This window comes from Panicum hallii, chromosome 1 (genome assembly GCF_002211085.1).
Source record: "Panicum hallii strain FIL2 chromosome 1, PHallii_v3.1, whole genome shotgun sequence".
Classification (NCBI taxonomy): Eukaryota; Viridiplantae; Streptophyta; class Magnoliopsida; order Poales; family Poaceae; genus Panicum; species Panicum hallii.
In genome coordinates this window covers 10,010,180-10,037,296 of record NC_038042.1, presented here as the reverse complement: position 1 = coordinate 10,037,296, position 27,117 = coordinate 10,010,180, and the positions used below count along the sequence as shown (strand labels likewise).

General features: G+C 44.5%; 1 protein-coding gene across 1 annotated transcript; it reads left to right on the top strand.

Annotated features, from left to right (window-relative positions):
• Positions 1–14,925: 14,925 nt before the first annotated feature.
• LOC112879883 (UDP-glycosyltransferase 85A1-like) lies at positions 14,926–16,687 on the top strand. Its single transcript, XM_025944345.1, has 2 exons — positions 14,926–15,568; positions 15,638–16,687. The coding sequence occupies exons 1-2, from the start codon at positions 15,076–15,078 to the stop codon at positions 16,582–16,584; spliced, it is 1,440 nt and encodes a 479-aa protein (XP_025800130.1). The 5' UTR covers positions 14,926–15,075; the 3' UTR covers positions 16,585–16,687.
• The last annotated feature ends 10,430 nt before the right edge of the window (positions 16,688–27,117 follow it).

Genomic DNA, 27,117 nt, shown 5'->3' with positions numbered 1-27,117 from the left:
TAAATTTGAGGCTTACTTTGAGGAAGAGCGCGCAGTTGAAGAACATGCAGCATGTCTCCACCATTAAGAAGAATCTAGTCAACGGCTCTCTACTGTGTAGAGATTGTTATAAGTTAGTCTTTGAGTCCAATAAATGTATTTTATCAAAGTTTGGAACTTTTGTTGGAAAAGGTTATGATAGCGGAGGCTTGTTCCGTTTCTCTTTATCGGATGATTGTAATAAAGTTGTGAACAATGTTGTTAACGTTGATGGATCAAATGTTTGGCATTCGAGGCCTTGTCATGTTACTTTTGGTTGTATGATGCGATTAGCAAATTTGAGTTTAATTCCAAAATTTACCTTTGTCAACAATTCTAAGTCTCATTTACATGTTGAGACAAAACAAACTTGCAAGTCTCACGAGGCTGTGAAGGCGAGAAATTTGGCAAATTTAGAATTAACTCATTCTAATTTGTGCGAGATGAATGGCTTGTTGATAAAAGGTGGTAAAGATATTTCATGACTTTGATCGATGATTGCACTAGATTTTGTTACGCCTATTTGTTGAAGATAAAATATGAAGATTTGCATTAATTTAAAATCCATAAAGTTGAAGTAGAAAATCAACTTGAGAAAACATCAAACAAGTTGGGTCGGATTGTGGTGGTGACTATTTCTCAAATATTTTCACTTCATTCTACGAGGAACACGATATTATTTATGAGAGAACGCCTCCCTATTCACCTCAGTCAAATGGGGTTGCCAAAAGAAAGAACCACACGATACAGCATGACTTTCCAAGGAATGATGGGGTGAGGCTATATTGACTGATGTCATGTCCTAAATCGTGTTCCTACAAAGAATAAAGAGATAACACCATTCGAGGAATGGGAGAAGAAAAGGCTATAACTTTCGTACTTATGTACATAGGGTTGTTTGGCTAAGGTTAATGTGCCAATAACCCAGAAACTAAGCTTGGATCTAAAATTGTGGATTGTGTCTTTCTAGGTTATGTTATTCACAACGTTGGTTATAGGTTTTTAATAGTGAAATATGGAGTACCTGACATGCATGTTGGTACAATAATAAAGTCCAGAGAAGCTAAATTTTTAGAATATTTTTCCCATGAGAGATGAAACAAGTTCATCTAGGCAAGAGTTTATCAAGGATGATATCTCTACTGAGGCAATAGAACACAATTAACCTATACTTGTGGAAAATCTTGAGGAGGATAATAATGAGGCTCCTAGAAAGAGCAAGAGATAAAGAAGTGCAAAGTCTTTTGGTGATAATTTCATTGTATACGTCGTGGATGACACACCTAGAACCATTTAAGAAGCATATTCATCTCCTAATATTGACTATTGGAAGGAAGCAGTGAGGAGTGAGATGGATTCTATTATGTCTAATGGTACCTAGGAAGTTGTTGAACGTCCTTATGGGTGCAAATCTATAGGATGCAAGTGGGTGTTTAATAAAAAGCTTAGGCCAGATGGTACTATTGAAAAGTACAAGGCTAGACTTGTGTCCAGGGTTATCCCATAAAGAAGGAGAGGATTTCTTGGACACTTATTCACCTGTTGCTCGATTGACCACAATTCGAGTGTTACTTTCCTTGGCAACCACTTATGATCTTCTCGTTTATCAGTTGGACGTTAAGATAGCTTTCCTTAATGGAGAGTTGGAGGAGGAGATTTTTATGGATTAGCCAGTTGGATTTATATCAAAAGGTCAAGAGGGAATGGTATGTAAGTTATTGAAGCAAGCACCTAAGCAATGGCATGAGAAGTTTGATAGAACTTTGATATCTGCCGGTTTTGTTGTGAATGAAGCTGACAAATATGTGTACTATCGCTTTGGTAGGGTTGAAGGAGTGATTCTGTGCTTGTATGTGTTGGGGGTGTGCCTTAAGCCATCACCTAAGGCTAGGGACCCCCTTTGTGTAAAAGAGTCTAAGTTAGGGGGTCCAAGGGCTTGTTTATAAGGTCTAGGGACTTAGTTGCAGCATCCAGGGATATGTTTGTAAGTTCTAGAGACCGCTTTGTAAATTCTAAGGATCTTTTTATAACATTTGACCCCATCAATGGAATAAATATAAACAACCACCTCATTCTTCTTATAAATATAGTCCTAGAGCTGGAGGAGAGGACTTTTAGCCATTTGTTCTCTTGCTTGTTCGGCTTGCTCTCCTTCCACTCTGTTACTCCAAGGTTACTACATTGAGCTTAGTCTCGTTTCCATCATTCTATCTGGTTTCGGCTCGTCCGAACCCAACAGAGGCGCCCACCATGATCTTAGCTCGAATAAACAACTTTGACTCCATCCCCTCCAATGGTCTCATTTAACTTTGCTACAATATGAACGCACCCATTTTTTAACTGCACGTCCCCTTTGGCCTTTGCTGATTTTTCTCTCAGGAACAAACCTGGCCAGTGCCCACGATGCAAAGCTGCTCATTACCTCTGCGTGAGGATGGATGACTGCCCATCGGCCAACTACTCACTCTTTCAAACTACTCAGCACTTATAAGCCATGCATCAACTACTCAGCAAAGCTATCCACGCCACACCATGGAAGGACGTTCAAACTCTTTCAAAAGGCACATCATTCATCCGTGCCAGACAACCACAAGAACATCATCAGCATCTTCGCTAGTCCATCCGACGCCGTCTGTTATCTCCGCATGAGATTGACGGCTCGCACCTGGCCGCACTTCACCTTCGCTGGCAACTTTACGCAGCACATGCTTTGACAAAATGTTCATCGTCCAACTTGGCTTCCCGTAACAAGGGTGTCCGGGACCTTTTCGCTTCAGCCTGTGAAGGTGACCAGGACCTTCGGACTCCCTTACTTGAACCCTCTCATATATTCACTCACCCATCTGGTACCGTCCGCTACCTCCGCATGAGATGAGCGAAGGTTATTACGAATAAAGTGATCAATGCACACGACTATTCAATTTTGCTCGTGCATGCATGCCTAGGTCGGCGACGTTGAATTCTTTTAAGAATGGCTCGTTTGTGTAAACATTATTTTTGCTCTTTACCTATCACCTTAGCATACTCATATAGACCATGCATTTAAATCATTTATCCATTCATTTGAATCAAAAGCAAAACCTCTATGAAGAAAAGAAGAGGATCCGCAAAATGTTCGGGATATTATTATTAAATTTTTACTACCTACATACAATACAATGGTTAGGAACTCTAACCCCTTGTCTGCAGGGTGTATCCTTTAAAGATCTTTGCTTATTATTTATCCATTATTGTATTAGCATACTTATGCTCATCGTTCTCCAACTAGCTTGTTCTACATAGTGAAATCAACTCACTACACCTCTCTTGAGGGTAACTTCTCTTCTAAAAATGCAGAGTTATCATACTTGGTTTTTAGAGAAGGTTATCACCTTATTGGTTCTATACCTTCGCTGACCTATAGAGAAGGTCAGGGTTCTTGGAGAAGGTTATAATAAAGGTTATCAACTTATTAGTTTTCGATCTCTATTGCCCCCCGAGAAGGTTATGACGAAGGTTATGACCTTATTGGTTTTTCTACCTTTAACCCATAAAGAAGGTCAGGGCTTTCGGAGAAGGTTATAACGAAAGTTATCAACTTATTAGTTTTCGATCTCTACTGACCCTCGAAGAAGGTTATGACCTTATTTGTTTTCTACCTTCTTTGACTTATAGAGAAGGTTAGGGCTTTCGGAGAGGGTTATAATTAAGGTTATCACCTTATTGGCTTTCGATCTCTATTGACTCTCGGAGAAGGTTATAACCTTATTGGTTTTCTACCTTCATTGATCTATAGAGAAGGTCAGAGCTTTCGGAGAAGGTCATAACGAAGTTTATTACCTTATTGACTTTCTACCTTTATTGATCTCTGAAGAAGATCACAGTTTGTCTTGGGTCGAAGCAACAAAGAGTTGCAAACATCAACCATCGTATTGTGAATGCTCAGATTGACTAAGTTAGCAAAGTTCCCATACCCCGCAAACTTTGCATACTTATCTAAAAGTGCAGGACAATGGGCTGTCGAACCTAAAGGTTTCGAAGCCAAAACACCTTTGGCTCAAAAGCAAAAGTGCAATAAGCACTCGAAAGCCAAGGGGCTATCGAACTTAAGGGTGTCAAAGCCAAAACACCTTCAGCCCAAAAGCAAAGTGCAATAAGCACTCGAAAGCCAAGGGACTGTCGAACCTAAGGGTATTGAAGCCAAAACACCTTCGTCTCAAAAGCAAACGTGCAATAAGCACTCAAAAGCCAAGTGGCTGTTGAACCTAAGGATATCGAAGCCAAAACACTTTCGGCTAAAAAGCAAAAGTGCAATAAGCACTAAAAAGCTAAGGGGCTCTCATGGTTTGAAAGTAACAAGAGGCCAAAAAACCTTCGGCTCTATTTATGCAAATGCATTCATTCCATTCATACGCATCAAAAGTATACATCAAATCATCTCATTGCATAAACACATCATCTTCATGCATGGCAAAGAAAAGATTAGCTTCGAGGAGCTAAGAGGCTTATGACCTCTACAATGAGACTTCGCCTTCTAAAACTAAGAAGTGTCCTGATGCGATATGGCATCTTTTAATGAGAGAAGGTTATGAGTTTGTTGAGGGCAACATGATGTTTCAGCCCTAACCTTCTCATGAAGAGACGAAGCTTCCTTAACATTCGTTCAGTGCATGTCTCAAGTTCAGCCAGTAAGGTGTTGGGGAGCCTCCAGTTGTGAGTGAGATAAGGCATCTCTCACCGAGAGAAGGTTATGAGGGTGATGGGGGCAACAAGCCAATTCAGCCCTAACCTTCTCATGAAGAAATGAAGCTTCCTTAACCTTCATTCAGTGCATTGTCTCAAGTTCAGCCTGTAAGGTGTTGGGGAGCCTCCAGTTGTGAGTGAGATAAGGCATGTCTCACTGAGAGAAGGTTATGAGGGTGATGGTGCAACAAGCTGATTCAACCCTAACCTTCTCATGAAGAAACGAAACTTTCTTAACGTTTGTTCAGTGCATTGTCTCAAGTTCAGCCTGTAAGGTGTCGAGGAGCCTCCAGTTGTGAGATAAGGCATCTCTTGCCGAGAGAAGGTTATGAGGGTGACAGGGGGAACAAGCCGGTCCTGCCCTAACCTCCTATGAAGAAATGAAACTTCTTTAACCTTCGTTCAGTGCACTGTCTCAAGTTCAGCCTGTAAGGTGTCGGGGGGCCTATAATCTTCCAGTTGTGAGCGTGATATAGCTTATCTCACCAAACGAAGGTTATGAGTCTAATGGGTGCAACAAGTTGATTCAACATTAACCTCCTGGAAAAGAGGCAGTTTCTGGTTATTTTGATATGAAGCTTGCTTTACCTTCGTGAGGGGCATCATCTTCAGAGTTCACCTATAAGGTCTTGGGGCACCTTCTCTCGCTGAGAGAAGGTCATGAACTTGACAAGGGCAACAAGATGGTTCAGCAATAACCTTCTCATGATGAAGCTGATCTTGGTTATCCTAGTCCGATTGCAGTGAAGCTTCCTAGACCTTCATCACTTGTACTATCTCTGATTTAGCTATAAGGACCTGGGACACCCTTAATTTTCTAGTCTTGAGTGCGCCATAGCATATTTCATTGAGAGAAGGTTATAAGTTTGTCGAGGGCAACAAGATGGTTCATCAGTAACCTCCTCATAAAGAAACTAAGTTTCCTTAACCTTCATTTGAGGCATTGTCTCAAGTTCAGTCATACGGTGTTCAGGAATCCATAAACTTCCAGTTGTAAGCGTGATAGGGCATCTCTTTCCAAGAGAAGGTTATGAGGGTGATGGGTGCAATGGCCTGATTCAACACTAACATTCTCGTGAAAAAATAGTTCTTGGTTGACTTGATCCAATGGTAGCGAAACTCGTCCAACCTTCGCCTAGTCTATCTCCCCCAGAGTGCACCTATAATCTTCCAGCTATGAATGCGATAGAGCGCCTATCGCCGAGAGGAGGTTATGAGCTTGATGAGGGTGATGCGCTGATTCAACACTAACTTCTCATCAAGAGGCGGTCTACGGTTATCGCAATCCGATGTCAATTAAATTTGTTCTACCATGAGTTCCAAAAAGGGACCTTAACATTCCGGATCAGAACCTATGTTTGCAGGCTAAGGGGTTGCGCACTCATGTAGAGAAGGGCAGCTCCTAGGATGAGTTGAAAAGTGATCACCACCACTTGGGCTCGAGGTGCTCAACATCGACACCCTCGGCCCCAACTTTGACTTGTCTCCACCTTCGACATCATCAAGGACTTCGCCCTCGATGTTGCTTCGGCTCGAGGGACTTGCTGGAACCTTTGGCTTCACCTCCGATGTCGCCCCCACGTTACTTCAGCTTGAGGGACTCGCCGGAACCTTCGGTTTCACCTCCTATGTCGCCCCTGCCATTACTTCGGCTCGAGGGGCTCACCGGGACCTTCGGCTTTACCTCCTACTCCGTCTCAAGGGGCTCGCCGGCTCATCATCATCTTCAATGGCTCGAGTGCTTGACAACTACATCACCTTCAGCCACTGCTACAACTACTTCAATTTCTACATCATCTACGACGACTACTTCTGCTACATGCTAAGCTTATCTCACAAACACCAGCCAAGAGGGGCTGGGGGCGCACTGAACTAGTCCATCCTAGACGACGGAGTCTTGTCTGGTGCTTTTTGAGATAAGGCTTGAAGATGTTGCAGCACCTTCGACTACAACTACTTCGACCACATCAACTTTTGAAGCAAGGTCTACTATCTAAACCATGGAAATGGAGCCACTTGTCGGTTGAAGCTCAAGAGCGAAGCTGCCCGCACAATTAAGGCTCTATAGGATAAAGTTGGCACTTGCGTAAATCCAATGCGTGCTCTTTTCTCCATGCCCTTTTTTCCCACTGAGTTTTTGGATGAAGTTTTTAACGAGGCACACATGTGTAGGTTACAAAGGATATTCCTTGCAACCGGGGTCCGGATTGTAGATATGCCTCTTTAACAACATCATCTACTCGGTCTCGTTGTGCCAGCCAAGACCGAATAGCTGAGGGGCTACTATTGGGGGTGCGCCTTAGGCCATCACCTAAGGCTAGGGATCCCCCTTTGTGTAAAAGAGGCTAAGTTAGGGGGTTAGGGGGTCTAAGGGCTTGTTTATGAGGTCTAGGGACTTAGTTGCAACATCCAGGGACATGTTTGTAAGTTTCAGGGACTCCTTTATAAATCCTAGAGACCTTTTTTTAATATTAGACCCCACCAATGAAATAAATATAAACAACCGCCTCCTTCTCCTATAAATAGAGCTCTAGGGCTTGGAGGAGCGGACTTTTGGCCATTTATTCTCTTGCTTGTTCGGTTTGCTCTCCTTCCACTCTATTACTCTAAGGTTACTACGTCGAGCTTGGGTCCTATTTCCATCATTCTGTCTGGTTAGGACTATTCGAACCCAACAAATGTGGATGACATACTGATTTTTGGGACAAGCCTTAATGTGATTAAGGAAGTCAAAGACATTGAAATGAAAGATCTGGGAGAAGCTGGTGTTATCCTTAATATAAAGCTGGTAAGAGATAGTAATGGTGGGGTGACTCTTTCACAGTCTCACTATTTGGAGAAAGTTTTAAGTCGCTTTGGCTATAGTGACCTTGAACCTATCTCAACACCTTACGATGCCAGCGTAATTCTGAGGAAGAACAAAAGGATAATGAGAGATCAACTGAGATACTCTCATATCATTGGTTTGTTGATGTATCTAGCTAGTGCCACGAGGCCTGATGTCTCGTTTGCTATGAGCAAACTGAGCCAGTTTGTTTCAAACCCGGGAGATGATCATTGGAATGCTCTTGGAAGAGTAATGCACTATCTAAAAGGCACAATGGACTATGGAATTCACTACACTGGGTACCCTAGGGTATTAGAAGGGTATAGTGATTCAAATTGGATCTCTGATGTTGATAAGATAAAAGCCACCAGTGGATATGTGTTCACACTTGGAAGTGGCGCTGTTTCCTGGAAGTCTTGCAAGCAGACCATCTTAACAAGGTTAACAATTGAAGCATAACTCACAGCATTGGACACCACCATTGTTAAGGCTAAATGGCTTTGTGAACTCCTAATTGATTTGCCGATAGTTGAAAAACCGATACCGTAATCCTAATGAACTGTGATAATTAAACTGTGATTGTCAAGGTGAATAGTTCAAAGGACAACATGAAGTCATCAAGACATGTAAAGAGGCATTTTAAATCTATCAGGAAGTTGAGAAACTCTGGAGTTATAGCCTTATACTATGTTCAGATGGCTAAGAACCTGGCAGATCAATTCACAAAGGGTCTTTCACGAAATATGATAGACAATGCATCCTTAGAATTGGGCTTGAGTCCCACATGAGTCATTCTATAGTGGTAAACTATCCTACATGATTGGAGATCCCGTGAAGTAGGATGGTGAAACAAACCATAGTCTGACTGAGAGAAGAGAACCTTTGTAAAAGGCTCATTCGAGCTGAAAGATGCATTTCTCTTCTAATCTGTATGGCAGGTTGGTTTATACCTTAATATGTTCCAAGTGGTTTCTTTCAAATAAGGGAGTTGCTTTCTTGAAACAAAGATGTTGTCCTACAGAACATCTTTAAGGAACACACCTATATGAGTCTGACTATTGGTCATAGTCTATGAGAAGTGGGTGATCCCTATAAACTTAAGAAAGACCTGGAGTATGACTTATAAGCTCCAAACCGCGGGGATGCTTATGTAGCCTAGTACTAGTGTAGGGTTCCGGTCAAGCTTGTTTGCACAAGACTGACAATTCAGGGTATAGTTCATTGTACAATTGTGAATAAGTGTAGCCTTTATTCTAGATGGAAGTTCAACTTAACAGTCTCTGTCAAATACTTGTATATCAAAGAGGGCATGGGAGCATTTCTAATGTGATTTGAAATTCTTGGTGGGGATTGTTGGAATTTATGGGCTTGGCTCATTTAATTCATTGACAATAAAAAGAATTAAAAGCCCACTAATAAATGCTAGGGAGTTTTTGTGTTTAATCTTGTATTGTATGGGTATTTGAGGAGGATCTCAACCGACTTAAATGGTGGACCATGAGTACACCGCTTGTGAAGCCAGTAAAAGGGAATTGGCGAGCCACACGTTTGCGCGCTCTCGCTCGCCTCGCTAGGCCGAGGGCTCGGGCTCGGGCTTGGCTTGGCTTGGCTCGGCTCGTCCGGCCGTTACGTTGCGATGCGATGCGATGCGATGAGGAAGTTGTTGAATGCGATTATTCTAAGACATAAAATCTTGACAGTTACTGGTAAATAATGGCAACGAATTAACCTTGGCAGTTACTATGATTCATAGCACCAGCAATTGAATCATCAAAGCCATTAGAGTGTCCAGGTTCGTTGAACCTGAGGCACCTCTGCGCCTATATAAACTAGCCCCTCCTCTTATTCCATACACATCTGAACACCCCAAGGTACTCCTTGCTCACGAGACCTCTGTCTTCTCCCTCAGCTGTTTCTCTGCATTCCCATCACTGGCATTGCGCAAAGTACTGGCGAGAGCAGGCCTCCGAAACCTTAGCATGCTGAAGGTCCTGCATGGGATAGCGAGCAATCGGGTTTTTGGGGAGCATCTTCATACGACTGCTCGCTCCTGAACGACTACTTCCTAGTGGCCATCGTCCTCCTGCTGCTACGTCTACATCCCGGTGGCTGAACGACTACTTCGTCTACTTTCTGGTTGCCGTAGTTGTGTTCCGCAAGTGAACATCAAGTTCATCCCGACTACTTCCCGACGGCCATATGCACTGCAACGAATTAGTTCGGTTACATCGAACAGCCCTAACCGATATAATGTCCAATTACGGGAACGGCGCACCTGGTGCCTAGGGTCTCATCTTGGGGTATATTCTAAATCAACTCGTTTATTTTCTTGTTCGTGTTATTTAGTGGTTTTAACATGAACACCGTAGTCATCAAAATATTGCTGAATTATTTTTATAGTTTTAGAATTAAAATGTGACCGAAATTGCCTATGTTTCTAACATTCCCTGCATGCCATCGTGAACTCTTTTCATGGAAAATGCTACGGAGCTCTTGTTTGCCCTGACTTAGAATCATCAGAAAGGTTACTTAAAAGGAGAACGAATAGATAAACAGGAGATTGAGTTCACACAACAGCACCTTATAAGGAAAGGCCTGATTACGCAGGATGAGCGTGGGCCCACATGTAAGTCCGGTGGGACCCACGTACTTACATGTGCAGTTGACGACGGTGGCATGAAGGGGTCCGAAATTTTGAAGCAGTGGCATGGAGGTCACATTAAGATTTTCGATGGCAGACGAGGGTTCAGAGAACTTTCTCAGTGGCATGAACGGAATTGACTCTTAAACAGAACGCCCACTAACCAATATGTACTTCCTCCGTTCTAATTGTAGATCGATTTAGCAAATTTAGATGTATAATTTTTCTATGAATCTAGACACAATATATATTTAGATGCATTGCAAAATCTATATATCTAAATTTGCTAAAACGTTCTACATTTTGAAATGGAGGGAGTAACAAACACCACGGCACCGTGACCTCCATTCAAAACTCTCCGAAAATAATCATTCTCCTAACACAGACAGTCTACCCCGAGCCTTGTTCTTTTCTATCCAGCACTAACACTATTCGAACTCTATCGAGACGCCCACTTCCCTCCGTTGTCTTTGCCCTATCTGTGGATATCTGACACCACAGCCGACCTCCACCCACAATAGTAATGCCAGTTGCCATCCCTGTTCATTTGCCGGTCCTTTGATGCTTGTGCTCGGTGGTGCCCTCACTGCCTCCCTTGGACAATCCTAGACATCCATTTATATTCACAGGCCACAAATCCCTTGAACCATGAAATCTCACCTTTTTTAGAAAAAAAAGACCTCATCAAAAGAAGAGCACACGAAACATAGGGTATGAAATTCTTTATGTCCAAGAGATATGTCATAAAAAATCTATCATTTTTTTTATTGTTGCGACAAATTTTATCATCATAATTTATCGAAAGACCATGTGTTTGCTTGGTCTACATATATTGCTAAGTCGAAGTAATGTGGGCCTAGCACATTTTGAGGCCTAGTTTAGTTTAATCATAGCCTATTTCCGGGCCCAATTATCTCTTGGTCGAACCCATTGTGTATTGATCATAACAATCTTAGACCATTTTAGATAAATATAGAGAAATACAATAATTAATTGTTACATTGATCAACAATAGCATATCACACTAGAAATACATTTACATTGCTCATGAACAGCTCCCAAGAAGCAAAATACATTTACAACAATACGTTTCAAACTCAGGATGTAGAATCATTCACTCTGGAATTCAGCTGCATCGCAGTCACAAATCTCTAGCTTTCACACTCAAGATGTCAACACTCGTACTAGAAACAAAACATGTTCACCCTTCTTTCTACTATGATGTCTAGGCTCTAATTCACTGATGGAAAATTTAAGAAGTATAAATACAGAATTAAAATGGTATCATAGATAAATGCAGATAATTTTATTGTAATTCAAGTATTTTTTGTTGACTTCTTTGCATTGTTGTATGCTTCATCCAATTTTCCCTTGGAAATACCATGTTTTCTAAATGGGCTTGATATTTCAACAAATTACACCTAGATATTTATCTTAAACCCATATCTTTGAAGCTACTTCTAATAGCTTCCACAATTAACAAAGTTCACAATATATTGGTCTTTCCTTAGTTAACAACGTGCTAATAGATTTATTCCGAGAAACTGGACATGTATCTCTATGTTTTTGGAGATATTATTGCTTTTTATTCAATGTTGCATCAATATGAACTTGCCCACAATCTATGTCTTGCACTTCACTGAGATGAAACCATGTTTCTTAGTTTGGAAGATGCACACACCGCTTTCAACCATAAAAAAATCATAATGAAAACAAATGGCCAGTTACTCTACGGTTTCTCAAAAGGCACAACCAGTAACTGGTGTTGGTCTGTAGTTCGTACTATTTTCTTTATAATGACTAGTGACTCAAATCTATGAAACTCAGCCACATATTTTTAAAACGATTATATCAATGACCGTTGACTTGCTTCAAGCTCAACTCCTATTTAGCAAATAAAGAATCATTAAAGACTTGTGGTTGGAAGTCGTTCTTTTTCACATGAACATGGCTACCAAGGCACCCTTAACGAGTCCACAAGTATAAGCATAAGCTGCTTTTCATTCTTGGACTTCTTGAGCTCATCTTGACCATATGAGAATATAATAATCCTTATTTATAAATGAGTGAAAAAACATGTGTTTGTCATATAGAATTTCAACTTGTACTGTAGAAAAAAGTTATCCTAAGAGTTCTGAGCATTAACATGAATTTTTCTTAAAGTCAAAATCAGCTCATTCTTTCTCGGGCTGTTTACTGAATGCTTAGGTATTTCTGGGCTTCTTCGTACCCCAGTTTGTGAGCAAATATGCTACATCCTTCTAGAAAAGAATTCTAATGAAAACCTCTCATTGTTTAACGCCTAAATGAAAGTGTTACTAAAACTGCGTATTTGAGAGGTTTACAACACATACAATATTCTTGATGAAAAGGAGAGGGACGCGAACAGAGGTGAGGGCTGTCTCTCAATGAACGTATTCATTGAGTAAAGTAATGTTTGCATGGATATATTATTTTTAGTCTTATTTTGTCTTGCATTTGAAAACAATTAGTACTGATAATTACTTGGATTGTCATATTGCAGACTATTTTTATGAAAGAATCTTTAAATTTTGATATTTAGAAGGTCAATTTTCTTGATTCAGTTGGCTTTCAATTCCATAATGTTAGATTGGTAATTAACTTTTTCTTTATATTCATTCTTATGATCCTCCAAAATAGTCCTCCTTTTATGCTTTTTATAAACAAATGATTCAATTCTCTTCAACAGTCAATGAGTCTTAATTCAGATTTTAATTCAGAGTCGGCAAAATCAATTGCCATTTAGTTATTTACAACTTCAGAAAATTCTTCAACAACAACTATGATAACTCTCTAAGCTACAACATCATTGAATTTGGTGTCAACTATGTTACTGTTTCAAAGCATTCGTTCAGGTGAGTTTTTCATTCTGATTCATACATGTCAAGTTAATAAACTTTCTTATAAGCCTTAAAGTTTTTTTGGTAAATAAATCATTTGTTGAAGTTGTTTGTTTTCTTCATTCTTAGGATTATGGAATCTTCGTTATTCAACTTATGCAGACATTTAATGGTACAAATATTGTTGTATTCTTAACTGTAAGTTTGTTCTAAAATTTTTATCATAGAACATATTGTATAACACCTACGAACATATTATATATAACCTTGAACAAAAAACTAACATATGATTAAATGTTTATTTTTACAGTATGATGTTATTGCTCTTCATGCAATTTCTATTTCAATTGGTAACCAGCAAATTCAACAAGGCAAATTCAAACTTTGTGAGAAGTTTTCATCAAAAACACTTAAGTTTTAATTTGTAAATTTCTTTCTTGTAAAAGAATCAACATTTGGTGTAATTTTGATTCAATGTTTCATACATTTCCGTGAGATTTTATACTAATTGAGTTTTAAATGTAGGCAACTGAATTCTCTGCTCTATACATCTAAAATTGTTTCTGCCAATCGCTCCATCATGAAGTTGATTTGATGATGTTCCTTGCTTCTTCAACATGCGTTCATTGATTTTCCATGAGTTAACAGCTCCATCGTTTGGTTTCTCTATAAAGGCTGATAAATTATTGTTATATTCATTGGTCCAGAGGATATTAATTATTATGTTTCATTCGAGCAACTTTATTGTAGGTGTGCATTTTGTTTGACAAACAATGACACCAATGAACAGAACATTGAACCCTAACAGTTAATGTTCCAAGGTATTAATTGTTATGTTCATCGTAACAATCCAAAAATATGTTGATTTTTTGTTTGAGAAACACTGGATGGAGTGGTTAATATCTTCCGGATAACACCTGTGCGGAAAACGGATCACCTCGGATCAACACCTGCACAGAACGATCAACACTAAAAGAAAACAGTCAATAAAATATGGCAGCACACTATGCGTGCAAATAGTTCATGCACCGGACTACTGGGCTGACGATCCATTAAAGAAGGTTGGTGGAATTGGAGTCTTGTGATGGTAGAATTGTCGCCTATGGTGACATACAACCTCACCCCCATTGAGAAGATGGGGCTGCGGGAGGCAGAGGAGAAAGGTCTGCGACTCTGCATGATTGATGAGAATTAGGTAGGGGCCAAGCACTCGAGATTGGCGAACAAGATTGGGAGTGGCCATTGGGTAAACGGACAGGCGGATGATTTTTTACAGTTAAAAAAAATAGCGCTAGAAAGGTAGCAGTATTTTAGAAAGAGCGCTATTTTTCAACATTTGAAAACTTTTGTCTCCATCTAGCTATCAAGTAGGACCGTTCGAGGGGTTCACAGGAATTTTTTGAGTGGGAGTTGTTTCTAAAAGTTTTGGATCCTAATAGTATTAATATAATTTTTAATATTAATTGAATGTTCACTTTCTTAAAAGATGTCATGTGTAGTTGCTACGACTAGTGTGCAATTTGGCCTCAAGAATACCTGCAGGTACCATCCTTGGCGAGGGGAATGCCAATCCCCTGCGGTCGATGGGAGATCGATAGGAAATTAATTACCTATGCTTCGATACATTCTCACGTATTACGTACTCTCGACTCAAATTTTTGATAATCAAATATTGTTCAGCACTCAGAAGAAGTTGCCCCTGAAGATAGAGGCGCCTACAGTTGTTTTCCCGGCCGGCCGTGCCGATGCACTGACGTTTTTGACGTCACCATCTTGCCCAAAGACTAAAAACCAGGCGTCCGGCCGGCGACGAACGAAAAGTTAGCCCAAGAGCATCTTTCGATGGCGTAAGCGCACTCGTCTGCACCGTGAACGGCCATTTCCTCGTCGGCTTTATTATCCACCTCTTTCGATTTTTATATCCTCCGCAAGATATTAAGATCAGACCCGATCCGATCCGATTGAGCCCAAAATTTGTCATCAAGCGTGCAACATCCCTTGCGGCCATGGCGAGGCCGCACGTCGTGGTTGTGCCGTACCCGGGCTCCGGCAACATCAACCCGGCGCTGCAGCTCGCCAAGCTGCTGCACCGCCACGGCGTCTACGTCACCTTCGTCAACACCGAGCACAACCACCGCCGCGTGCAGGCCACCGAGGGCGCCGGCGCCGTGCGGGGCCGCGAGGGGTTCCGCTTCGAGGCCATTCCGGACGGGCTCTCCGAGGCCGACCGCGGCAAGCAGGACTACCTCCGCGGCCTGGCCGTGTCCACGAGCACGCGCTGCGCGGCGCCGCTCCGGGACCTCATCGCGCGGCTCAACGCCACGCCCGGCGTGCCGCCGGTCAGTTGCGTGCTGCCCACGATGCTGATGAGCTTCGCGCTGGGCGTGGCGCGGGAGCTCGGCATCCCGACCATGGTGTTCTGGACCGGCAGCGCCGCAGCGCTCATGACGCACATGAGGCTCCAGGAGCTCGAGGAACGAGGATACCTGCCACTCAAGGGTAAGCACATTTTCACTAGCTCCCATGAGCATACTCGGCCGGTTTATCACTCATCGATTCCGGTTGCAGATGAGAGCTACTTGACGAACGGCTACCTCGAGAAGACGGTCATCGACTGGATCCCCGGCATGCCACCGATCTGCCTCGGCGACTTCTCCAGCTTCCTCCGCACCACCGACCCGAACGACTTCGGCCTCCGCTTCAACGAGTCAGAGGCCAACAAGTGCACCACGGCCGGCGCCCTCATTCTCAACACCTTCGACGGCCTCGAGGCCGACGTCCTCGCCGCTCTCCGGGCCGAGTACCCGCGCATGTACACCGTCGGCCCTCTGGGCTCCCTCCTCCGCCAGAACCTCGACAGCGCCGCCGCCGACTCGACCGGCCTAAGCCTCTGGAAGCAGGACGCCGGGTGCCTGGCGTGGCTGGAAGCGCAGGAGCAGCGCTCCGTCGTGTACGTCAACTTCGGCAGCCACACGGTGCTGACGCCGGAGCAGCTGGCCGAGTTCGCGTGGGGCCTCTCGGCGTGCGGCCACCTGATCCTATGGTGCGTCAGGGACAACCTCGTCCGCGGCGGCGGCCCGGCCGTGCTGCCGCCGGACTTCACGGCTGCGGCGGCGGGGAGGTGCCACGTGACCGCGTGGTGCCCGCAGGAGCAGGTGCTGCGGCACCCGGCCGTGGGCTGCTTCCTGACGCACAGCGGGTGGAACTCGACGTGCGAGAGCCTGTCCGCCGGCGTGCCAATGGTGTGCTGGCCGGGGTTCTCGGACCAGTACACCAACTGCAAGTACGCCTGCGAGGTGTGGGGCGTCGGCGTCCGGCTGGACGAGGAGGTCAGGAGGGAGCAGGTCGCCGCGCACGTCAGGGAGGCCATGGGGAGCGAGGTGATGAGGAGGGCGGCGGCCAAGAGGAAGGAGGAGGCGGAGACGGCCACCAGCCCCGGCGGCTCTTCGTCTGAGAACCTGCTGAGCATGGTGAGAGAACTCAGCAGCGGCAACAATGAAGAGGTGAAGAAGTAATTGTTGGGTTTGGACGAGTCTGGAACATGTACAACGCAGAAGTGTTTGTTAACGCCAATAAAGCTATTGGAATTTTAGCAATATACACATAATTCGGCGATTTAGAACCGTGATAGCCGCACTACACCCATGACCCATATTAGTATACTACACACGTTCGCCGCTGAGCCTGCTCAGAGGCAGAGCCAGGAATTAGTATAGGAGGCCGAACACGAACTATAAACGACGTAGCTGGCCGCAAGAGCAAATCAAGAAATTACACAATAATTACGCTCATCTTCAGATGGAGTCTGCAGGCTTTCTGTATGTCTCCTACTGGCTAATTTGCGACAAGATCATTGTGAGTAACGTGACTAAATATGATTTGCGAGTTATTAAGTTTGTGGCCGATTATTATAATCGGTCAAGATTTGGTGGTATGGTGGCATTGGATCAGAGAGAGGGAAGATTAGCACTAGAAGACTTCGAATTGGTGGTCTCAGTTGGGAATCGATTCCTCCTCAACTCCCGGTAGAATTGACTGGCTGTATTGGCAACGTGCAGGTGTGCCATTTCTTGTTTGTGTTGTCTTTGAAAGCCTTTTCTCGCAGTTCTGGTGTGTATTATGGTGCACAAAACTGACGATTGATGTAATAATCTTCTAAGATCAGTAAAGCTTCGCTTGTCAAAAGATCCCCTATGTTCTTGTAAAAGGAAGAACAGATGTCTTATTTTCAGATTTTATCATACTTCTAAAATTAACACATAATTTATGTTACCCACGTTACACATATTCAATATGTGCTTGAGAAGACAAAACAAACTGAATTTGAGATTTAGAAATAACAATTGCTTACTATTCTGAATTGTATATGTGCAATGCATATTTGGTTCCTGCATGCTATACATTGATTTAGATCCTCTTTGGCACAGCTTTGTAGATAGCTTCACTTGAAGCTGTGCCCAACAGATATTTTGCTAGCAGCTTCATACACAAAGCACTCGGTGAAGCTCATTTTGGTTTACACTTGGGAGGAGAAGCTAGAAATCGTGGCCTCAACCAGTTTCGACCGGAATAAACTATTTCACCAATCGATTTTGAAAACAGTTCCACCTTCACCAGAGGAGCTGCTTCCGAAGCTATTATAAAAGAAGCTAAAACCATACTAAATAAAACCATACTAAACAGGACCTTAGTCTAGACACTCTCGAGGCTTGACCACTTAAAGAGCTAATCAATCTACTCAAATGCCTGACCATATTTGCCTTGAAGCATGCAACTATTTTGCAGAACACGTATAGGGACGATGAGACATTTTCTTACGTGTTAGGAGAGGCCATGGCCCCTGCCGGCCCCCCTGGCGAGCCTGCTCTTCTCAATGGTTTGGCAGCGCTCCTGCCTATGACTTTCATGCCATATTTTTTTACGCATTTGGCCCCTGACAATTTTAACAGCTGTACAGTTCCGAAATATGCTTGGAGGAATCCAACCACATGCATCATGGTGTGGTGAATCCCAATGCAAAGTTACTAAATTCTTGAGCTAATAACCTGCTTCACATATATGGAGTATGACGTCTATCACTATTGAACCTCGTTAAGGTGAAGGTAGACAGACGAATTTAAGGTAGCTCATGTGGTAAGGTTCTTTGTGGTGCAGCCTATCTATCCGGATTCGAGTCTTAGACTTGGCACGGATGCTCATATTTTTCTAGATTTAATTTAAAATTTAACTACCGGCTCCGTCTCTCTCGAAGGTGCTCATAGGGATAAGTATAAGTAGGTATATGTTGATTATATGTGAGTTTTCATACTAAGTAGAATGAAGATAAACTTTAGTTTATTCTAAAATTATAGAGTTCGACTACCACAACTTTTTATCTGAGATTATTTAGATCTCTAAATATTCAATATAGATTCTCACACCTATAAAATGACCTCAAATGAAAACAAGGTGAACGTCAAAGTTGTAGCGCTGGACAAGATCTAAAGCTCTTTAGTTGACAACCTTTTTATTTAGATTGTTTCGATGTCTAAATATCAAATACGTAATATAAGATTTGGAGAAGTTAGTATGAAATAAAGAACAACATCAGTTGGGTAATCACAAGTAACTATATAGTGAATGGATATAGAGGTCTTGCCCGACCTATAAGGTGTGGGTTCAAATCGCGAATGCACATTTTGCATATTTCATTTAAAAATCACATTGGCTGATCATGCGGTAGTCACTTCCATATAAAATTTTAATATTATTTTCTCCATGGCTATCCCCGCCCAGTTCATGACTCGAACCGGTTCATGGCTCGAACCAGCACTGAAGTCCTATTTTCATCGCTAGTTCGGAAATAAAGTGACTGCTAAACCGGTGCAGTAGAACCAATTTCTTTCCATTGCGTCTCTACTGTTTTAGGTCATATACTCAAAATAGTTTATGAACTTTGGAATCATCTTACGGGTAATCAGCTTATGTGAAAAATCAAATATAGCTTTTTAAGAAGAATTTTTATTTTGAGATACTAGGTAGATGTGATGCCAGATCCAAACAAAATGATTTGCACTTGATTTAGATTAACTACTAAAAAATTTAGAGATTTTTAAAAATCATATGAAGGCCAAATACATGACCTATATAATCAAATAGAGTTTTTAGGGAGAATTTTTTCAATCTACATCAAGGCAATTTTAAATCTTAAGTAGCTATTGGTTTATAGCCGGAAATAATCCAGGTAGACCTAGAGGTGATTGTTGACGGCCATTGAAACACATTGTGACTGTCAACTTTTCAACAATAAATAGAGCTTTGCACCATGTTTCATACATATTTTGTTTATTTCTAACAAGTTCCATAAGTTTTGAATGAGTTGTGAATGCAGGAACAGATGAACAAAAATGAGATAAAATAGGAAAGAATCTCAGGCTGACCGGCCTCACCTAGGCCAGCCGGCCTGGCACCTCTTTGAATTGCCATGGTCACTGATCCAGGGGTGAGGAAACACACCTACCTTGCTCCTGAATCGTGCACTTGAAGACGGTTTGATCCAATGACCCGAAAGGCTTCACCCATGGATTGAAGGGCCCACCTGCATGCAAGACTCGGGTAAAGATCTGAGAACCGCCTCCCAGATGACATGCAAGCGTTGATCATCAAATCGGTGCAACAGAGGGACGAGACGTGCTGGAGTCAAGCTGATCGGCCTTGACCAGGCCGGCCGGCCTCCAGAACATCTGCTTTAGAAAAATGCCACCTCCACCGACACTAGGAGAGCATCAGGAGTGTCCAGGAGAAGGGCGGTGATGCGCGGCCACCATTCCAGGCTGGCCGGCTTAGGAATCACGCCAAATTCACAACCGTTTTACCGACCTCCACCTCAGCACCTCCACACTATAAATAGAGGTGCACATCAGCTTGTAAAGGATACCGAAGGAGTTCTCTTCACTCATTTCACTTTCTAGAGTTAGGTTTAGTAGTCTGGGAGTTGGAGTCAAGTCGAGCTTGTCTCGGGATTCCGGAGTCGTCATCGGAAGTCTGGTATAGCTCTTGTACCTTTCCCTTTGATATTTTATCCATATAAGTTATCTTCTTTATATTTCGAGTCAGCTTTACTTTCCGCATTTATTTATCTTTCCAAGTTATTCAGCTTATGTGCGGAGGACCTTTCCTCTAGTTTAGGCTTTGTTATCTTTCTTGTTTATCAGAATCTTACCTTGCAGGTTTTCTCGCCCAGACTAGGGGGCTCAAGTCAGTTCCCTAGGTTGAAGGGAATTTCTCTTGAAGGCCTCAAGAGAAATCCTAACACCGAGTTCAGACGTGGTGTTTGACTTAGTATTAGCTAGGAAGTGTGTTCCACCCACAGAACAGTGTGGTAGGCGGCAGGTGGTGATAGCTCTGTCCGTTTCTTGTAGTCCATCACGTTCAGATGTTTTCATAGCAGTAGTTGTTGTTTGCCGTTGGACTCCCCTCCACCCCTTTCTGCAGTCCTTCCTCTCTCTAGCGCTGAAGTAAGCTCTTGTTCCTAATAACTAGTCAGAAATAAGGTTTAATCTAGTGAGGCTAGCTCGTTAGTTTAGAAGTGTTTTAAGAGTCTTTCTCGCTAGTTGTCCTCCCAGCTGCTTACCGCTCTAAGGTCTAGAGTCTCCTATGTTAGACGATCATTGCTTGGCCATTATCTTATCTATCATATCTAGTTTATCCCTACTAAGTTAGTTGGTTGATATCTCTGGTAAAATTTATCATTCGCTTCTTCGATACTCTTTAACCATAGTGCTTCCCCGAGGAAATTTACGATACCCTGGAATACTCCAAGGTGAATGCTACAACGGTGATTCTGTGCGCTTGTGGAATACATATTCTATTAGGCTAATCACAATGGGGGTTTCATGGAGAGTTTTATGGCATTAATTATCATGACACATCAGCATTTTTGATGATGTGGCACTGATTTAATGAGGAAAGAGAAGGAACCAGTTTCATCCCCATAACACTCTGCTAACTCATTTTCAAGATGTTGGAAATGGCGTGAAACGATCACTGTGACCGCCGTTGTTTCATGGGGGATCCCGTGTGCTAATAGATCAACTAGCATTTAATTACACTGGTTAGCTTTGGAAACAGTGAAATGAAACTCTCCACTGAGGCATAGTGTTTCATTCATCCCTCAAGATGATGTGGCGTTCTTGGAAACAGGGATATGAAACCCCCCACTGTGATTAGCCTTAGGGATAAGAAACGCCTGACAAGCATTTCTGGCACAGTTACCAGGGAAGCAATTGGCTAATGATGTCGTTTAATAGTTTGATAAAATTTACTAATTTATCACCGTTAATTTTAGCGGGCTTACCATTGCTCTCTTTTTCTTTGTGATATATGTAGAGCAGCGCATGACCGGTTTCGATCTACCATATAACTTCAACCCGAATCTAGAAAGAATTGGGAGAATTATCCGACGCAGAGTCGCCCCACCTTAGAAGAAACTTTCCTTAGGCCAAGGTTCAACAACACCAGCTTCATCACCCATGGCTCTGAAGACACTCCGTCAGTTTTTAGCCCCGTCCAGCAGCCATATTCCTACTGGACGACTGAACATCGACCAAGGTACTAAAGGCTTTGAGCTGAAGACTGGACTTGTCAACATGGTCCAAGCAAGTCCCTTCTATGGTAAGGCATCGGAGGATGCTAACGCTCACCTTCAGATCTTTCTAGAAGTGAGTAGTACAATCAACCCCAAAGGCACTACGATGGATAATATTCGACTTCATCTATTCCCATTCTCTTTTCTTGGAAAAGTAAAGACGTGGTTCTACACCAACAAGGATGCATTCACCACCTGGGATGCTTGTTCTAATGCTCCTGGTCAAGTACTTTCCGGTGGGCAAAACCAACACCTATGGGAAAAGGATTTCCAGTTTTCAATAACTCCAGGATGAGACAATCCCAGAAGCCTGGAAACATCTCTAGGAATACATTACAGCATACCCACACCACGGCATTGAAGAGTGGCTGATCATTCAGAACTTCTTTCATGGCCTGAGCCAGTGAGCGCAAGACCACATAGACGCAGCAGCGGGAGGAGCATTTCTCTCTCTCTCGACGTTGCAAGAGCTAAGGCGCTCGTTGACAAGATTGCCTCCAACCAGAGTTGAAAGGGAGATAGGCAGCCAGCCCGTGCTAAAGGAGTACACCAGATCGATGGTGTAGATATGCTGGCAGCTAAGATGGATCTTCTCATGAAAAAGCTGGAGTCTCCACACCAGGAGGTCAACTAGATCATGGAGTCTCGGATCACATTTGAGACATGTGGCAACACTTGCCCGTTGACTCAAGAGAATGTGAATTTCATTGGGAACAATAATCCTAATAACTCAGGTTACCATCCTCAGCAAGTTTGGAACTCCAAGCCCAACCTCCCCTTTGGCCAACAACAAGGTAACAATTTTAAGCCCTCACTTAAAGACTTAGTGTATGGCCAGAAATAAATTACTGATAACATTACCAAGAAGTTTCAAGCTAATGATAAAATTTCGGAGTCTCTGGTTGCACAAATGGAGAGCTTTTACTCTGTTATTAAAAATTAGTTGAGTTTCAATAAAATCATAGAAACTCAAGTGGCCTAGCTAGCCTCATCTTGCCCTAACCATAACGAGGGAAAGCTACCTGGGCAACCGGAAGTAAATCCCAAGGAAAGTGTGAATGCAGTGACTACGCGGACTGGAAAGTCCATGCAGGATCCACCCTATCCGCAGGATGCAGGTACACGGTGGAAGACCGTAACCACCAAGGATACCGACGCTAAAGACGAGTGTAAGGAGGAGGCCGAAGAGCCCAACACCACTGCTAACCACGAAGAAATCGAGGAAGTCCCAAGGGCTTCCAAGAGTACCACGATACAACCACCTTACTATTTTCGGAACGGAGAAGGAGGCCGGTGGCCGACAAGCAATTTGGCAAGTTTGTCGAGGTAATTAAGAAGCTTTATGTCAACATACCGCTTCTTAATGCTATGCAGGTTCCCACGTACGCCAAGTATCTTAAGGATATCCTTGGAAACAAGAGGTGCCTGCCGACCATCGAGGTCGTGCAGCTTACAGAGGAGGGTAGCGCAGCTATACTCGATTCTCTCCCGGAGAAGAAGAAGGACCCAAGATGCCCCACCATCACATGTGAAGCGTCCCCCCCATCAGGGAAGACTTAAAAGCGTTAATTTATCAGTCCCAGGAGGCTGATAACACTTTTATTACAACAGGTGGTACATCACCGTACAACTCTTCGCGGTAATGGGCAGTGAAGCGCCACTATCGCGAGGATTACAACTAAAACCCACACCACTACACTCGTTACGAAAAGAGGATCATCAGAGTCTTGCGCCATGCGGAATCCAACGGTGGCCTCAACCACAGGCAAGACTGGGTGCAGGACGAAACCCTACTCGTTGTCTTCGGGGACGTAGTCTGGGTCTTCCACTGTAAAAGTAAGAATGGGGTGAGTACAAACGTACTCAGCAAGTCCAATCACACCCACGGAAGGGGGGGGTATAATAGAATTTAATGCACAGGATAATCCAAGGATAAGGTTACGGTTCATTTGCGGAAAACACAGTTATATGCAGGGGTTCGTTTTAAAAGCACTTTTCAAAACAGGTTTTCTTATACCAAGGAGCACACAGTGTTGATCCACACAGGATCCAGGTTTGAAAATGCTACCGGACTCCCCGTCCGCCGTAGCACACGGCACAACTGCCGGACACTTTCCAAACAACTCACACCAGCCCATCCATTCCCAGAGAGAAACACTAGTTACGTGACCACACCATAACTTGCCCAATACCGTGGGCACGGCTATTCGAATAGATTTTAACTCTACAGAGGTGTGCAACTTTACCCACAGGTGGGGTACCACAGCACGAACACCTTAGTGCCGGTGCAGACCCCATCAAAGCCATTACCCACCTTAGCTAGACCTGACTAGCCATCACGGGATCCGTCAAGGGGTCATTCGACCTACCTCCGAGGTTTAACCAGGGCATAAGTCACACAGAGCTTATCCCTTCTCCTTGATCACCCGTTGCTCTCAGCTCTCCTGATGGCTACCAGACTAACTAGTGGGATTTATGCTAAGCCGTTGCCCATACAATGGTCAAGTGGTTTGCACGACAGGAAGCTAGGTGAGATGACACATCAACTCGGTCCTTAGGGGTGACAAGATGGATATCTCCCTTCCACGCTCAACCACACAGGTACGAGCACACCAACGGCAATTCACACAGAAATGCCATCCATCCCGTCCGACTCGTTTCTCAAATCCACATTTTACCCTTCCCCACACACACGCATTTTCTTTATAAAATCAGGTGGTCAAGGTATGGTTGTCACAACAAGGGTGGCTATCCTACCATGGTTACGGTACGCAAAACCATGCAATTTTATAAAGCAGGCCATCGGGTTGTGTTTATAAAAAATAGGACAAAAACATGCATCAAAGGGCGGAATTGAACTTGCCATCGTCAAACCCTTGCGGGAGGTCCCGATCGAAGCACTGTCCCTCGGGCTCGGGGTCGCAGAACTGGTCCTCGTTCGTTTGGTCACAGTCGAGACCTTCCTCGTTCACTCCGTGTCCTACGACGCAAACAAACAGACACACAATCAAGCGAAAGAATTAAAAGCTTTCATCGTTGAGCTCGAATCGGAAATAGTTTAGTTACGGAGTTAGGGGTAATATTTTTGGGTGGTTTCTTAATGGCATGGCCAAAACTATGCTAGAAAGGGCGTGATAAAGTTTCGGGTCGATCGGAGGTTGTTTCGCACACAAAATGACGAGCTAAAGAGGGTTCGGGTGGTTGAACAGGGCTCTAGGGGTTTATTCGTAGGTATCTGGAAATAACAGGGACCTTTTTGTAAATCGCAGAAATTCTCGGGGCATGCTAAAGAGTGTCAAATGTATCTAGGTTCCAGTATTGGAGGGTTCAATTTGAATTAATAGGAAGAACGAGGTCTCTTTTGCAAAAGGGGAATGAATAGGGGAGTGTTCATGGGAAAGGAGGGGTTTTTGGGGAAAAACAGGGAAAAGGGAGGGGCTATGGGCAAAATGCCCTTCTCCTTCCTCTCCCCCGTGCAAAACAGAGGAGGGGAGGGCAGGGCGCCGGCGGCGGCCCAATCCGGCCGGTCAGGGCACGGCGGCGGTCCGGGGGTGGGGGAAAAGAGAGAGGGGGGGGGCACGGGTATCCTTTCCCCGGCCTCACCTTGGGCCGAGGTGGAGCGAGGGAGCGCGCCCACGGGAGCAAGCGGCGGCGGGCGGAGGCGTTTGCGGCGGCGGTGCTGTGAGCTAGGGGAGGGGCGGGCGGTGGCAGTGCAGGCCGTAGGGGAGGTGGCGGCTGCTCGGGGCCTATTTATAGGCGGCCGAGCGGGCGGGTGGGTGGTGGCCGGCGGAGCGGCTTCGGGACGGCCATTAATGGCGCTTGGCCGTTCGTGGACGTCGTGGAGCGGCGTGGTGGCGAGGGCGCTGAGGTACCGTACGTGGAGCTGTGCCGGCACAGGAGCAAGGAAGCGATGGCGTGCGCGGTGGGGCGGAATGCGGCACGGCGGGCGGCGCGTCGTCGCAGCTCGGCGTGCGTGTGCAGGCGACGTGCGGCACGGCGGGCGGCGCGGCACGCGGGGCACGCGCGGGCGCGCGCGTGCGCGGGTGGCGCGACTTGGCGCGGGCCAGGGGCGTGGTGCGGCTGGCGGTCGGCACGGCGCGGCGCACGGTCACGCGTCGCGCGTGCGTGCGTCGCGGCGCACGGTCACGCGTCGCGCGTGCGTGCGTCGCGGCGCGGCCGGGCAGGAGCTCGCGCGCGGCGCGGCGAGGGCTCGTGCGTGGCACGGCAGGGGCTAGCGCGCGGCCGGGGTGTGCGCGCGGGGTGCCGAGGAGCGCCGGCGCTAATCGCGGCGGGCGGTCGCGCGTGAGCGGCAAGTCAGCGAGCGATGCGGAACGGGACAGCGTTCCGGTTAGGGTTAGGGTTTTATGACGAATAAATTTTTAGTCGGGACACTTTAACGCGTAGTTTTAAATTTGAAATTTCTGGGGCGTCACAAACCTACCCCACTTAAATGAATCTCGTCCTCGAGATTCGGCTGGCTCCCGAACAAATGGGGAAATTCCTTCTTTAGAGCCTCCTCGCGTTCCCAGGTTGCTTCCTCTACTCCGTGTCTGCTCCATTGAACTCTGCATATCCGTACTTCGGAGTTTCTGGTCCTCCTAGTGACAGTGTCTAGAATCCTGACCGGCACTTCCTGGTATCGCAAATCCGGCTGTAGGTCTATTGTTTCCACTGGCACATATTCTCCCTCGGGTACTCTTAAACACCTTCTCAATTGCGAAACATGGAACACTGGGTGTATATCTGACATTTCTTCTGGTAACTCTAGTCGGTATGCCACGGCTCCGACTCTCTTCAAAACTCGATACGGTCCAATGTATCGAGGGGCCAATTTTCCTTGTACTTGAAACCTTCGTGTTCCTCGAATGGGTGAGACCTTGAGATAAACAAAATCGCCTGTGTCGAAACTTATTTCCCGCCTCTTCTTGTCTGCATGGCTCTTTTGTCGGGACTGAGCTGCTTTCAATTTCTCGCGGATCTCCGCTACTTTTTCTTCTGCCTCTTTTATAAGTGCGGGTCCTACTAGGGCACGTTCTCCAACTTCTGACCACATCAGGGGAGTTTTGCACTTCCTTCCATAGAGAGCTTCGAATGGCGACATGCCCAAGCTGGCTTGGTAACTATTGTTATACGAGAATTCTGCATAAGGTAGACTCTGTTCCCAATCATTTTCATAGGTCAGGACACATGCTCTCAGCATATCTTCCATGACCTGGTTTACCCTTTCGGTTTGACCATCCGTCTGGGGGTGGTATGCGGAGCTAAAATCCAACTTAGTGCCCATGGCTTTATGCAGGCTTTTCCAAAATCTAGAGGTGAATTGGGTTCCTCTATCTGAGACAATTCTGCTAGGCACTCCATGTAACTTTACTATGTTTTCCACATAAAGCTTTGCCAGCTTTTCTCCACCGTAATTAGTTCG

Excerpts from the sequence above, each read along its gene's own strand:
- LOC112879883 (XM_025944345.1), top strand. The coding sequence starts at position 15,076 with ATGGCGAGGCCGCACGTCGTGGTTGTGCCGTACCCGGGCTCCGGCAAC. Across the intron at positions 15,569-15,637 it reads AGGATACCTGCCACTCAAGG|ATGAGAGCTACTTGACGAAC; the intron begins GTAAGCACATTT and ends TTCCGGTTGCAG.